Source organism: Lipophrys pholis (assembly GCF_963383615.2).
Source record: "Lipophrys pholis genome assembly, chromosome: 13".
In the NCBI taxonomy this organism is placed as follows: Eukaryota; Metazoa; Chordata; class Actinopteri; order Blenniiformes; family Blenniidae; genus Lipophrys; species Lipophrys pholis.
The window spans coordinates 13,671,787-13,686,005 of NC_137632.1; the positions used below are offsets into that span (position 1 = coordinate 13,671,787).

Consider the following 14,219-nt stretch of genomic DNA (forward strand, 5'->3'; position numbering starts at 1 on the left):
GCAGTGCTGGAAATTGACCCACCAACTTTGTGATAGAAAAACAGGTTTTACTCTACTGCCTGAACCACAGGAGCTCCTTCTGTCTATCAAATGATCTGGTCTAAGGTATGAGTATACTATCCTGTAAAGGTTATCCACAGAAGAAAAATAATGCTTCCGTAAAGTTTTGGATTCGTCGACAAACCAACTAACTTCAGGCAAGTACAGTTAATGATTTCTAAAGTTCTCTGGAGTTTTCTTTTTCTTTCTTTTTTTTTTTTGCAACCCTTCACTGCTCATGTTTTTCTAAATTAAAATTCTAATTCGGGAAGATTTCTTGACAAGACGTCAAACCTCTCCTGTACATTTGACTTATTTAATTTGTTATACATTTTGAACTTCCTCTTTTGACATTATATTCAAAAAATCATGAACAATTGAAGAATAATATACTTGGTAATTGGGCTTTGGCATTTTACCTTTTCGGAGATTGGCCAGTGGTTCCAGGACTCCTCTCCGGAAAGCAGCCATGGGGTCTTGGACACATGAGCGCAGGCTGAGCATGCTCTGGAGGTGAGGCTCCTTTAACAACAGCTCTCGATATGCACTGAGTTGGTGTGCTCTGCACAGCAGGGCTGCAATACTATGTACAAATTCTGGCACCAAGCAAGTATACGTGTTGTCTGCCTGGCAGTAATGATAGGCCACCACCTGCAACACAAAGTTGGAGAGAGAGGGAAACAGGAGAGAGGTTGTAAACTCTTGGGGGGGAAAATTAAAATGTTGGGAGCAATACATGAAAGGTGCAAATTAAATTAGCTTAGAATTGTGCAGAGATAAATAGGCAAATACGTTTCTTATCATTCAGGCGTCTGAATTAAACACAACTCTGATAATGAAATTGTAAATGCCATTTTTATAGCTTTATAAAACTACCACTCTGGCCCATACAGCAGAGATGACACAGTGCCCAGGCAGTACTCTGACCACCTCATATAAACCCTATATAAAAAGGAGGCTGCGAATCCCAGGTGGACTTCTAAAAGAAGCCTCTTCTGAGTCTGAGCAGGATGCTGCAGTGTTCCAAGGAGGTCTAATTTAATAGGTGAGAGGAAGGACAGAGGTGGGCATGGAGGGAAGAGAAATCCCCCTAAGATGTATGGCTCTGTACTAATTACAGTCCAACCTGGAGGAGCTGACATACTTGCAGGGCCAGCAGGAGAAGGAGCAGGTGACCTGTTCTCTTCTGTCTATTGCAGCATCAACACTGATGACCGGCTTCTAGAAATCTACTGAGTGAAGCCCAAAGATATTAAACCATTCTTTAAAATCAACGTATTCTGTTGATTCAAACTTTTTGTGAACGTGAACCTTTTTCTATTTAGGTCAATGACAAAACACATGTAATAATATAACCACTACAATGATTGGTGTTGAGTGGCCTCTTAGGCAAGAGGGATTTAAAGAGCCTTGCATAAATAAACATACCAACAGGTATAACTTAACTCATTGTATTTATATAGGTAACAGCACTTGTTTTATTGTTAATCCTACAACAGGTTAAAAGGGGGACATTAGTTATAAGCAGTATCAAAAAGGACGGTCTTCAACCTGCTTTTAAAACCATGAACATCTCTCTGTGGATCTCTAAGGAGGGGTCTGGGTTACTCCAAAAATCCAAACACGTGCATACCAGGCACATCAAATGGCCTAAATTTGATTCACATTTCCTTAAATGTTACAAGACAGCATGTGAATCATACACTTAACGTGTTATCATCAAGAAACAGGCTTTACAGGGGTTTTGATGATCTGGTTTGGCCCCATAGAGGCAAACAGTAATGTGAAATAAAGTAATGTGTGATGTGAGAGCAAAGCAAGAGCTAAAAACTGCGGCACTATTTCTTTTTTTTAAGACAGTTCAAACAGTTCTTGATAGGCATCTCACATAAGAGCTATGCATGCTGCAACATCAGTCCTAAAACATAATGATCCAAAACTCTGCAGTGAAACTGCATTAGTTTAACTACAGGCACAAACAATGCTTGAAAGTGTTTCTCCGTAATAGGGACGAGATGTAAAAGTTGTGATCCACCATAAATTGCAATAGCCCCAGCGCCTGTTATGAGACTGCTTTAAATCAATGATTAAAAAGAACTGGCAGAATTTGACAGAAGCTGCTTGCTGTTGCATCAGCATTCACACATCACAGAAAAAGAGCCCCTGCAAGAGCGCCTATTGGAAACGCTTTACACAATAATTGGCCGAAGAGATATTGCTCGGGTGTTTGCAGACGTTTAGCTGAACCTCGGTGCAGAAAGTTGGCAGAGGCGAACTGTGAAGCTGCACAACTGCTGCGGAGGCATCGCTGACTGGGTTCAAGTATGCTAAATCTTGTAAGTGTTGCAGGGACGCATGGTTGTAATGAGGACCACTGGAAATATGGCAAAAAAGAGAGGCATAGCAGATGTTCAACCCAGTTGAAATTTCTTGATAACCTGCAGTCACAAAGCTGTCTAAATAGGGTGAACGATATTAACAAATGTTGTTTTCACAGTTTTAATTGTGACTAATAGAATTCAAATCAATGCCAAAGTTATTATTTTCCTCTGAGGGAAGTGTCAACTCAATTTTCTTTCGATTTTCACAGGCAGTGATGGTATTACATGCTGGAGCAATCAACGGTGCAGTATCATAAACGGCACACATTCGCTGTCATCAGTGAAGTTTCTGCATACGTAGAGAACATAATTACAAAACTCAAACAAAGATAAAAGCTGCCATTTTTAGAGTCGAGTCAAAGGAAACTGATGTGCTTACGCTTCACAATTAAAGTGTGATTTCTCTGCCACTGCAGTCCATATATGTAGAGTCAATCTGACCTGTGATGTGCAAAACTTTGTCCACTATTTATATATAAAAATAGTGGACAAACTGTTGTTGAAGCAAGTCTTGTTTTCCTCATGAATACACTCCGGTGTGATTTCAACAAAAGTTTGGTTCGTGTCTGCATTCAGAACAGACCTTAGGAAGTGACAAGCTCGTGTTCTCACTGGATGCAGCAGATTTTGAATGGAATCCTTTCTGCTTCTGTGCGTTATTTCTAAGCTTTTAATGAGCCAACTATGGCACGGTCTGCCTCTCACACAGAGAGATAGTCACATACACTAGCATTCACTTCTTTTGGGCAATCAAAGATTAAGCATCCACCTCAAACATATGTTTTAGGACTGTGAGGGAAAACCGGAATAACCATAGAAAATCCCCCGATGCACACGCAAGAGCCTCACAGAAAAGCTGCCAGACAGACTCAAACAAAGGATCTTCCCACTGTGAGGCGACAGCACTAACCACTGAACCAGCCTGTGACCTCTCCCGCATGAATTTCATTTACATTACTCAACTAAAGTTAGTCCAAAGTGTAAACTGTGTGTGGCCACAAAGTGAACAATAAACTGGACTGATAGACGAGACCTGAGGTCCAATTTCCCACAAAAGATTTGAGCATTTATTCTGGAGGGGAATTGTTTGTCTACTGAACGATTCCCATGGAAAGAGATGTGCAGAGTCATTGTCCCACTCAGGCAAGTCTGTTTTGTGTTTTTGCCCGAAGAAAAGCGGTCTAAGAAATGAGCGTGTCGCCGACCGAAATGCAACATTTATGCTGTTCTGACTGCAAGTACAATAAATCTTTCCCAGCGGACAAAGGAACTCTTTATCATCCTTACATGTTTATATAGGATTTGATGAGAGGCTTCATACCTTTTCCATGTGTGTCTGTTAGGTACAAAAACAAAAACAAAAACTAAATATCTTTACAAGAAACTGTTGCATGCGAGGAGGGAACGTCAAACGTCACCAAGACGAATTTGTTCAGTATGTGCTGAAAGTGCGTAAAAAACTATTTTATTCACTTTGAAATCATTCCACATAACTTGGCATCGGTACTGCAGCCTGTCATCTTGATTAGACACACAATAGGTTATAAAAACCAAATCCTCTTCACCCTGTTGTCACTAAAAATATAAATTTACAGTAGCTGTGGTTTTATTGGGTAAAAACTAACATGAATATGAATGCTTTTTGCATGATTTGATCATAGAAAAGCTGTCCGTTGCTGTTTTTTACGAGATGTGTAATTTTAATGGAAACAGATGCAGTGATGATGCAAGTTAAAACCATGAAATGGTACATCTCTTTTTGCGTGTGTCTATAAAAACAAACAGCTGACAGTTCATGGCAGATGAAAATGAATAGATTTATTTTTTTCTCCTTCTGTTTAGATGTGCACTTCACATCAGATTCCTCTGAGTTGACGTCACTGGACTTGACAGCTTTGACAGTTTTACATGTCGAAAGTTATCCCGAGTGCTTGCATGGAGCACTGGCTGATGTCATACCTTTGCAGCGAGACGTTTGACAGCCTCCTCCCTGCGTCGCTGCATCTCCGGGGTTCCTGGGCAGCTGTTGGTCCTCAGTGTGTTGGTAGCACTGGATGGCGGAGTGGGCTGTGGGGGCTGCGTGAGAGGAAGTTCAGGGCTTGGTCCTGCACCACCTTTGAGACGGATGAAATATTTAGAACGTGCGCATTCAATAAATCTGAATAAACTAACGTCGGCCAAAAATGGTGACATTAAAATGAGCATCAAGTACTATAAGAAACATTTTCATGATGTAAACACACATGCAAAGCATAATTCATTGTCACACAAAGAGCGGTTACTTTTAGGAGAGGCACTGGGACTGTTGGAGGCAATCTGACGCATGCGTCCTCCATGGCAGCTCAGGGCTACGAGCCGGGAGATGATGGCCGTTTTTCCATATCCCACACTGCCCACCACCACAGCGCCGTGGTTCTCAGTGGACTCGCTGGCCTTCAGGACGTCTTCCAGCTGCTGAAAGAGCCAATCCCGGCCCACAAAAACAGAGTCTGTGGTGATGCTGGGCACCTCGAACAATAAGGGCTTGAGCATGATGTCCACGGGTTTGTAAGGCGCAAAACGCGCTGCGGAAAGAAAAGAGGAAATGAATTGTTATTTTCTCTGTTACAAGCACAACATATGCACCATTAGATAGTATTACATTTTCAGGTCACCTTTGGTATTAATTTAACTTATGATAGAGAAAACAATGACCGCTCTCCCATACAGACGCCCTTTGACCTCGTCTATCACAGAGAAGAGAGATCACTCCACTTTGAGACATTGTCAGTTTGTCAGTCAGCGTGCAGGCCTTTAGCCCTATCTCTAAAAACAAGTTCTTCTTGTTCCTAACTGAGACAAAGCGTCTGCAGATGGTGCATACACGTCTTTATCTCAATTCAATCTATTTGGTCTGCTTTGGCTCTCTTCATAAACAGATTCCCTGAAGGTCGACTCTTCAGAAATGGGATAGAGTGTAGTGCAGTTCACTCTAAATTCTCTAAGATATCTTAATTCCATCTGCAATAATCTCTCTGCATCATACTCGAGTCCAGTCCTTCCAGCTTCTCTCCTGAATTCACTAATAAATTGTCATCCTCTTAATTAATAATGAAAACTTCACGAGTCTCCCACAATATTTTCATCATTCTTTATTTTAATGATAGTCAGTATCCAGATCTTGCAACTCCTGGAAAATGGAAAGCTATGGAAATTTTTACATTATTATTATTATTATTATTATTGAAATTGCATCGTCATTCTTTGCTTCCGTCTATGAATTCACATGTTGATACAAAGACAATGCGACTTCATATATGTATAAAAACATCATAGAACTTATGAAGTTGTGGACCTTTCCTCTACTGGGACCTCTTGAAATCATAATTGACTACCACCGCTCAGCACTGTAGAATGTTCCACACACATTAAAAAAAAAAAAAAACCTGCTCATTGCAATGGATGAATGTTAATGTAAGTGGAGTTATAATGAATGTGAACATGAAAGTGGACTCTATCATATCCACTTGAGTACTAATTAGACCTCCTAACACTTTCTCGCTCAGTGTTAATCCCACTAAATCTGATTTCACTACAACCAGCAGCTTCACTGTTGATGCTTCTTTTATAAGTATTACTGCTACTACAGATGTTCTGAAACTTAATATCTACGTCCTAAAAAACAATTGGTTTTAAAAGAAAATTAACAGAGGTGCACTTGTACCGATAATTGTGAAAAATGAGTCGAGGGCTGCACAATAGTGTCGTGGTTAACATTCTGGCTTTTCATGTTCCACTTTGGCATGTGTGGGTTTTCTCCTTGTACGCCAGCTTCCTCCCAAAGTTCAAAAACATGTGTTTAAGGTTAATTGGTTATTCTAAAATTATCCATAAATGTGAATGTGAGTGTGTGCGCTTGTCTGTCTCTCTGTGTTTGTTCCGTGATGGGTGAACGACCTGTCCTTTGCTCGTGGTCAGCTGGGGACAGGAACCCCCGACCCTGAACTATATAAAGTGGTACAGAAGATGGATGGATGGAAATAAGTTCGCTACTTCTAAGTTGACTACTTCAAAGTCCATTCTAAACGATGTGCAATGAGAGTACTGACATGAAGTATCAAGAGATCAGATTTCACCAATATCAACTTCTCTATATTGTCTTCCCAGTAATATCCTGGCGAGAATCTAAAATCCCTCTTCCTATGTAGAAAGCCTTTAATCGCCCGGCTCCATCATATCTTTTGGACATCATAGCAGCATAATGATCCCAGCAGAACACTCTGCTCTCAAAGTGCAGGCCTAATTCTTAAAGTTTCCAAAAGCAGAATAAAGGTAGAGTCTTTAGCTCCCTCCCTCCCCCCCTCCTCTCTTCACCTGAACCCATCTCTGGCTCACGCGCTTAGTGCTGCTTTCCTTTCACTATCCATTTAAAGTAAACCGAAACAATTTCAAATTGTTTGTGACTTCATGTTTAAGAAAGGATGAAAAAAGAAAGAGAATATTTTTGCAGAGGGCTAAACATCCATCCATCCATCCATCCATCCATCCATCCATCCATCCATCCATCCATCCATCCATCCATCCATCCATCCATTTTCTCCCGCTTATCCGTTTCAGGGTCGCGGGGGTGGCAGTCTGAGCACTGTCACCCAGATCACGTTGCACCGACTAAGAACCTTTCCCGCGGGTGGTGAGTCCACGGGAAGGCTAAACATCTAATGAGGGTTTTAAGGATGATGTTTTCTCTCCTGGCTCATCAGTGCCATTCTTACATCAGTATTTTTATTATGTTTTGATATGGGCAGTTGGGGTTGGTGGTGTGTGTGTTGATATTACAGTATATTATTGCCTCTGTTCATTCATGTAATAAGATTAAAACTTTGTTTCTAGAAATATTCAAATTTTCAAAGTGTTTATGTTATAAATAAATTCTCTCTCTCTCTCTCTCTCTCTCTCTCTCTCTCTCTCTCTCTCTCTCTCTCTCTCTCTCTCTCTCTCTCTCTCTCTCTCTCTCTCTCTCTCTCTCTCTCTCTCTCTCTCTCTATATATATCTAAAGACATTAAATCAACATTAAAAAAATTTATCCAGGCATAACTACAGTTGTCTTTATGTGTGTTAACTTACAAAGGTAAGATCCTTAACGGCCAAAACTGTTCAGAATGTAATACTCTGAACAAGAAGTTAACATTTAAATGCTTATTTTCAGATGTCAAAGTCTGAAGATACTAATCATGCTACTTTTCAAGGAATACACTAACAGCAAGTAGAATTGGGTTCAATCTAAATGTCTAAAGTGTTTACGAGGTCCCTCAAGAAAACAACTGTCCACATCTCCGTAAGAGTATAATGAACATATAAACATATCACCATATACATCCACAGGGACTGCGCCATGCATTGCCTTGAATAAACCAATACAAACATGTTTGTATTAATAATTATTATTTTCATATGCCAGTTCCTGCAGGCTCACAAACTAACAAATAAGCAAACGCTAAATATTACAACATAACTGTTTGGTAGATGTAGGAGCTCAAGTGTTTTCCAGCAAAGTACTGAAATGTCATGGATAGCTGCAGCAGACGTGGCTAAATTACCTTTAGAGTCCTGAGGTGGCCGTCCTCCTGTGTTGTGCCAGGGTAAACGGATGGACGTCCTCAGGGGGGTGTTGCGCTGTTCATCAAGAAAGCTCAGGTCCTCCAGCTTCGTGGAACTGGTTGCTGTAGACAGAGAGGCAAACGCAAAAAATAAATAAAAGAGAAGTGAAGTGAAGCAGACGCTCTGGTGCCTCGTGAGTGCATTTGTCATAACAACTGTAAAGAGCGAGATAGAAACACGCAAGAGCAACATTTTGTGGCACATGTGCCATCTCTGGGAGAAGATGAGAGACAGAGAAGAAAGCCAGTGTGCTCTGACATTTGTAGTTTGCTTGAGGCGGCGTGTGCGAGCATGAGTATACAGTAGCACAAAGAAATGCAGTATCCCAAAGTCAGACAGAAATGCAAGCTTTTTCTTTGATTTGAGATGACAGCGACACACAGCATAGCAGTGAGAAGTCTGTCTCCACAAACAACCCTGCCGTGTTGTACAAATACAGCAGATTACCTTCAAGTTTCAGAAAAATACAAAGCCTGCTGTTTCAACCTGCGTAAAACGTTCGTGCTTCGACATCCGTCATCTGCTCTGTAATGCAGAACAGACAATATCCTAGGCTCAGACAACATATTACTTTCTCTTTCACCATCGTAAAACATGTTCACTGTTTGAAGTTAAAATCCCGTCCTTGTTTTATTAGAATTTATTCCATCTTCGCTGTTGTATTAATGAAAAAGCCGCAGATGTTTCCAGTCCCGCACTCAGAGGACGTCTCCTTTGAAACTAAACTCTGCAGATGAACTACCTAATGAGCCGGTGATTACAAAGCAAATCAGCTTGTGGTTTGAAGTTATGAAATGCGCTCTGTTATCATAATAAAGCTGTGCATTAGTGCAGCAAGGTCTCTTCCTCCAATTGCAGTTCATTTTCCAGTCATGCTATCACCATCATGATCCATGCTCTCTTGGCCCTGTTGAGGAGAATCAAAGCCTGTGTTTTCTTCTGTGTCATCCTCGGCTCGGAGACAGTGTCACAAACACTCAGCCGCACTCGCCTTTCCCTCTCCCGCTCACTCGGCTGACTTTCTCTCTGGAATGTCCCACTAATTAAAACCCGTCTGCTGGCGACAGTAACTGAGGACACCGCCATTAATGTAACTTTGAGTATGGGGGAAAAAAAAAGGAGGGGGGGGGGGGGGGGGGGTTGACAAATGTTACTTTTACAGCAGCAGTTTGTGCTTCCGCAAATATGTTAAGTATAGAGAACAGAGTCTAGCTGTCAGCAAGCAAAAGCAAATTAAAAAATAAAGCAACGTATTCTGAAGTTGGTGAATGAAAAACGATGTTAGGGCTGGTACTGCAAGCTTCATCCTACAGCTACACCCACTTACATCCAGCAAAGCCGGGGAGGACAGTGGGGAACCTCAAAGCCCTCCCCTTCTCCCCAGCATGGAAACACAGGCATAGTCAAGTGAGCCGGGTGTAGACCTTCAGCTAAATCTCTGAAGAGTGCTCCCAAAGGATGAGCTCACCGAGGGCACAAAAGCAATTCCTCAAGCCCAGTGCTCCCATGCAGGCACACTGGCAGCCGAGCAGAGAGCCTGGCTGGCCCCTGTCCTATGCTCAGCCAGTCACTGAGCCCACAGCATTAGGTGCTAATTGAATGAAATGCTTTCAAAAGGAAAGTGTATCGTACCACATAAGCGCCATCTCTGTCTATGTGGCACATACAAGCACACACACACACACACAATTTGGTAAACAGGCAGCACAGGGGGAAGATTAAGAAAATCACAGACAGTGTCTTGATTGTAACCTGTAATCGACAACTACTTTAGTTTTAATCAACAGCCTTGGCTGTAAATAGAGGTAGTAGACATAACAGAGAGTAATGTGGATAAAAAGAGATTTAAAAAAAAAAAAAAAAGCCTGCGGTATCATGACGTAGTGCAAGAAAGATATGGCATGAGACATAAACAGAGCAGATGATGTGTGTCTTCACGTCTCTTTGAATCCCTCAAAGCTTTTGAATGGATAGAATAAAACATTTATTCGGCACCAGACATCTCTAGGAGTGATGCTCCATTTGATTTGTTTGAGTAGTTTTAATGCACATACTCCCTAATTCCTGACAGTGCTAATGCATCCAACAACGACAACCCTACCCATGCCCCTTTTTTCTGTTAAAGCTTATCATTTGGTATTCACCAGTCTTTCAAGGCCAAGAAACCTCACAGGAATCCTTTATATACTTCAAATCCTGTTTCTTGCTTTTTCTCCTTCACTCACTCTGAACCCCCCTCGTATTCTTGCACATCTCCACTCATTGATAAAATGTACATATGATACCTTGAAGTCGGTGCTTGCAGTTACTTTGAGGCCATACAAATGTGTCAGACTGTATTCTGTTGAAAACGGGACTCTTTTTTTTCTTCCTCAGGCAGATCTGCCCTTTGAAACCTTCTGTTCTGTGTTTCCCATGACAGAATAGAGAAAAGGACCGAGCTGCTTTACTCAAACGCAGCTCCCTTCAATTCCCTGGCTGGACTGCTACCGTCTCTTTGCAGGGGTAGCCACTAAATACTCCAGTCAAGTAGCATCTTGGTTTCTGAAATAGAACATTTGACTTTATTTTACTATGTTTTTTCCTATCTGATTCCCCAAATTCTATCTAAAACGAAAGACAAAATATAAAAGGTTACGATTATGGTTTTCTTTGACACGTGCAAATGTAGTTTGGACAATTTCTAAGCAAGCAAAGACTCAAGCACCACCCTGAAGTCTCTCGCACCCTTCCAAGGGTGGCCCTGACACCAGGTTGAAAACCACTGACTGACTCCATGTGACAATATTTCTTTCTTTTAGTTTTCATCAGTTGATTTGCAAGAAGAGGAGCTTGGATTTATATAGCACTTTTTTTTTTTTCGAGGTGAAAGCGCATACGAAAACCATCACCAACATTCATGCACCATTCATGCGAGACACTGCGGGTTAAGTGCCTTGCCCAAGGACTCAATGACAATGATTTGGATAGAGCGGTATAGTCAATAATTATCCAACCACAAAAGGACAGCATGTTGCCCTATTGGATTCTGCTTTCATATGAAGATCTCAGTTTATAGAAATGAAAGCTGTTCCTGAACAAGCATTACAACAATAATGGCATTGGTTTGCCGTCAGTCGGGCTCAGCCAAATGGGTTTGAGGTGCCTGAGAGTAGTGAGCTAATATATTGTTCCTTTATGGCTGGACATTTGATGAGTACTGATATGTCAATGGAGTCCCGCTGGGTGGAATTTAAAAAGGCTCTTCAAACCTCACACAGATTGATCTTTGTAGTGTTTCTTCTTTATTTATCTTCCAGCTGCGACACAAGAGGCACCGGACATTTCTTTTAGAGTGAACCATTTTTAAACGTCTCTGTGACCTTTTGAGGAGACTGGAGGACATGAACGGGATATCTCTTATCTTTTTGTTCTCATTTCAGTCCAGGAACCAAACTGATCAATGTCTATTCAGGAATGACGTTTATTGTCAATATACCACAAGAACCAATCCAGTAATGACTGAAAGTGTCTTCGTAAACACGGAAACATGCTTAAATATCCTGCACATGGCACAGCTTAAGAAAGACATGTGCTTACAGCATATAAAATAAAAAGATACTGTGCTTTTCCGCACTAGTACTATAGACATAATATAGCTTATTGGATTCAGCAGTCATTGCCTGACTGCATGCTGCTGTGCTGCACCACTTTGAGAGACAAGGATTTCAAATTAGTTTCTGACCTTTGCAAACATTTTAATCAAAGCCTTTCACTCAGACAACTGTGGTCTTCCCAATCCAACAAAGATGTATTGAAATGTTTCCTTTTCAGTGTTTTCCAAGACTTTAGAGAGGTCACCGCCTGGGTTTCAACGGCGAAATAGATTTCTTTCTAAAATAATCAATAAGGTTCTGCTTTACCTTGCTGCACCTCAGGCTGCAAAGCTCTGCTGAAAAGTTTTACATCACAGATCTATTGTAGCTGGGCTCCTCAGGCACTGTGACCCAAACTCAACCCGCTTCTCTGAGAAACGCGGCCACAAGCAGCTCAAGCAAAAATTTCAAAAACCAAAAGAATTTCAGCAGCCAACGCTACGATGGCCCTTTGACTCTGTGAGCCTCTCTGAACAGCTTAACTCAAAAACTGAGCTCTTATTAGTGAAGCATAATGAAGAGAGACGGAGGCAGTGTGAGACACATGAAGTGAGATTCCTTTCAGAAAGGAAAAGTATGATGTATGATTCATGGATGCTGCAACAAAGGATGTCTGGAAGAGTACATGCTGTTTGCATAGAGGAAAAAGACAATGACATGAATCAGAGATAGGGTGATGTAATACGCCTCGTTATTGTCATTGATGTGATATGGATTTTGTGATAGGACGAGATATCATCTTAGAGTCTGGATAGGATGACATGATGTAAGCGTTATCATTTTTTGGTTTTGAAAACTGCCTGATATTAGAGTGATGTAACTTTCTAAACTTAACAGACTTTTCTATGTAGGGAGATTTACTCATGGCCTTTTAAATTTAAATGAGTGTTAATTAATAGCCCCAATGCGTGAATATTATCTGAAAGTGCCAATGGTTATCTTCATGATGGGGTTGCCATTTGAAAATGTAAACCGCCAGAGGTGGATACACTCTGTGCAAGAGCAAAGAAATCTATTTTCTTGAGGTGAGAAAATTTAAGGACAAAGTTCATGGGGAGGTGTCCGGAGTTTGGACATAAATCTAGGATCACTGAATCAGCAGGCGTGAGCTGCAATGAAGCAATGTACCCATATAGCATAAAATGTTGTTTCATGTCAAGGAATAATCCATTCCTCTTCCTCTTTAAATGCATCAGAGGTTGTTTCAAAACACAAAGAAGCCAGAAAAAGCTGTTCATATTTCTATTGATTTGTCTGCAGGTGTGCATCTTAGCATTACATGATGCAGAAGCTTCGACGACGATACACAATTTATTTTGTGATGAAAGAATCACTGCATGTAGAGGCCAATAAAGCTACCGCTTTGACATATTGCTAAACTACCTTACAAGATGCAAAACACCAGCTAATGATGTAATTATGATATGAGGCAACTAAATTCAGCCCTGTCTGCTCTGACAGGTGGTGAGTGCCAACATTTGTGAAACCTGAGACGGCACGTGAAAGCTCTGCACGGCGCTGTTCCCACAGAAGCTCAGCTATACACTTCATCTGTCCGTACCCGCCAAGGCAGTACAAATGACACTTCTGGCTAATGTGCAGACATTCCTTGAACATGCATAGCTAGAATTCTTGAGGCCCAGCAATCCAGCCTGTTGATCAGCGTGAGGCAAATGGGTAAAATCTGCTTTGCTAAGAAATTGACCTTTGAGTGCAATTATATGCAATTCTTGCGTTCTTAGTGGTTATCTAGATGTGCCAACCTCTCATTCAATTTTTATAGTAAAAACAGTAATGTACTTCATTCAGACTGAAGAAAAACTCGCATTTACATTTTTGCTGTCTACATCCACACAGAGGATATAGATTAATGAAAGAAAAAGACTGAAACTTTATTACAGCCAGTCTTCACCAGAAAACAAGTCTCCATTAAAACTGCTAACAAGATCAAGAGAATATCGCTCGCACACACACACACACACACACACACACACACACACACACACACACACACACACACACACACACACACACACACACACACACACACACACACACACACACACACACACACACACACACACACACACACACACACATCAATAAAGGGAGACTGAATAATAGATGCACTTCTCTGTGTGGTGCAATGCACTTCAACACCACCACGAAGTACACCTTATAAAATGATCATAAAGATGATTCAACACCACTATAAAACAGTTTGGACCAAAATTGATTGTGATAACCTTCGTGAAGAGAAGATCCAGCGCAGGGCAGCAGTGTTAAGACTGCATTACTTTTAGCTCAGTGAAAGAACTCGGTTTCAGATGAACTCATTTCCAACAACTTGCCATGGAAATAAGAGCTAAAAGGATGGGAGCTAAACAAGGTAGCCGAGACAGATTTTTCCAAGTCACACACACACCAGCTGTTTCAGGGCCGGAATCCTATACTGAATGTTGGTCCAGGTCATCACAGATGGACACCTCCAGACCCCCAACTCAACTGAAACTCTTCTCAGAGTTA

General features: G+C 41.2%; 1 protein-coding gene across 2 annotated transcripts in view; it reads right to left on the bottom strand.

The window, feature by feature from the left end:
• tanc1b (tetratricopeptide repeat, ankyrin repeat and coiled-coil containing 1b) overlaps positions 1-14,219 on the bottom strand; it is a 96,385-nt gene that overhangs the window by 20,993 nt on the left and 61,173 nt on the right. For both annotated transcript variants that reach the window (XM_080478319.1, XM_080478318.1), the window contains exons 8-11: positions 7,998-8,120; positions 4,703-4,984; positions 4,380-4,534; positions 459-690 (exon numbers count right to left, since the gene is read on the bottom strand). In XM_080478319.1, coding sequence (XP_080334445.1) covers positions 459-690; positions 4,380-4,534; positions 4,703-4,984; positions 7,998-8,120 — 792 coding nt within the window. The remainder of the gene's footprint in view (positions 1-458; positions 691-4,379; positions 4,535-4,702; positions 4,985-7,997; positions 8,121-14,219) is intronic.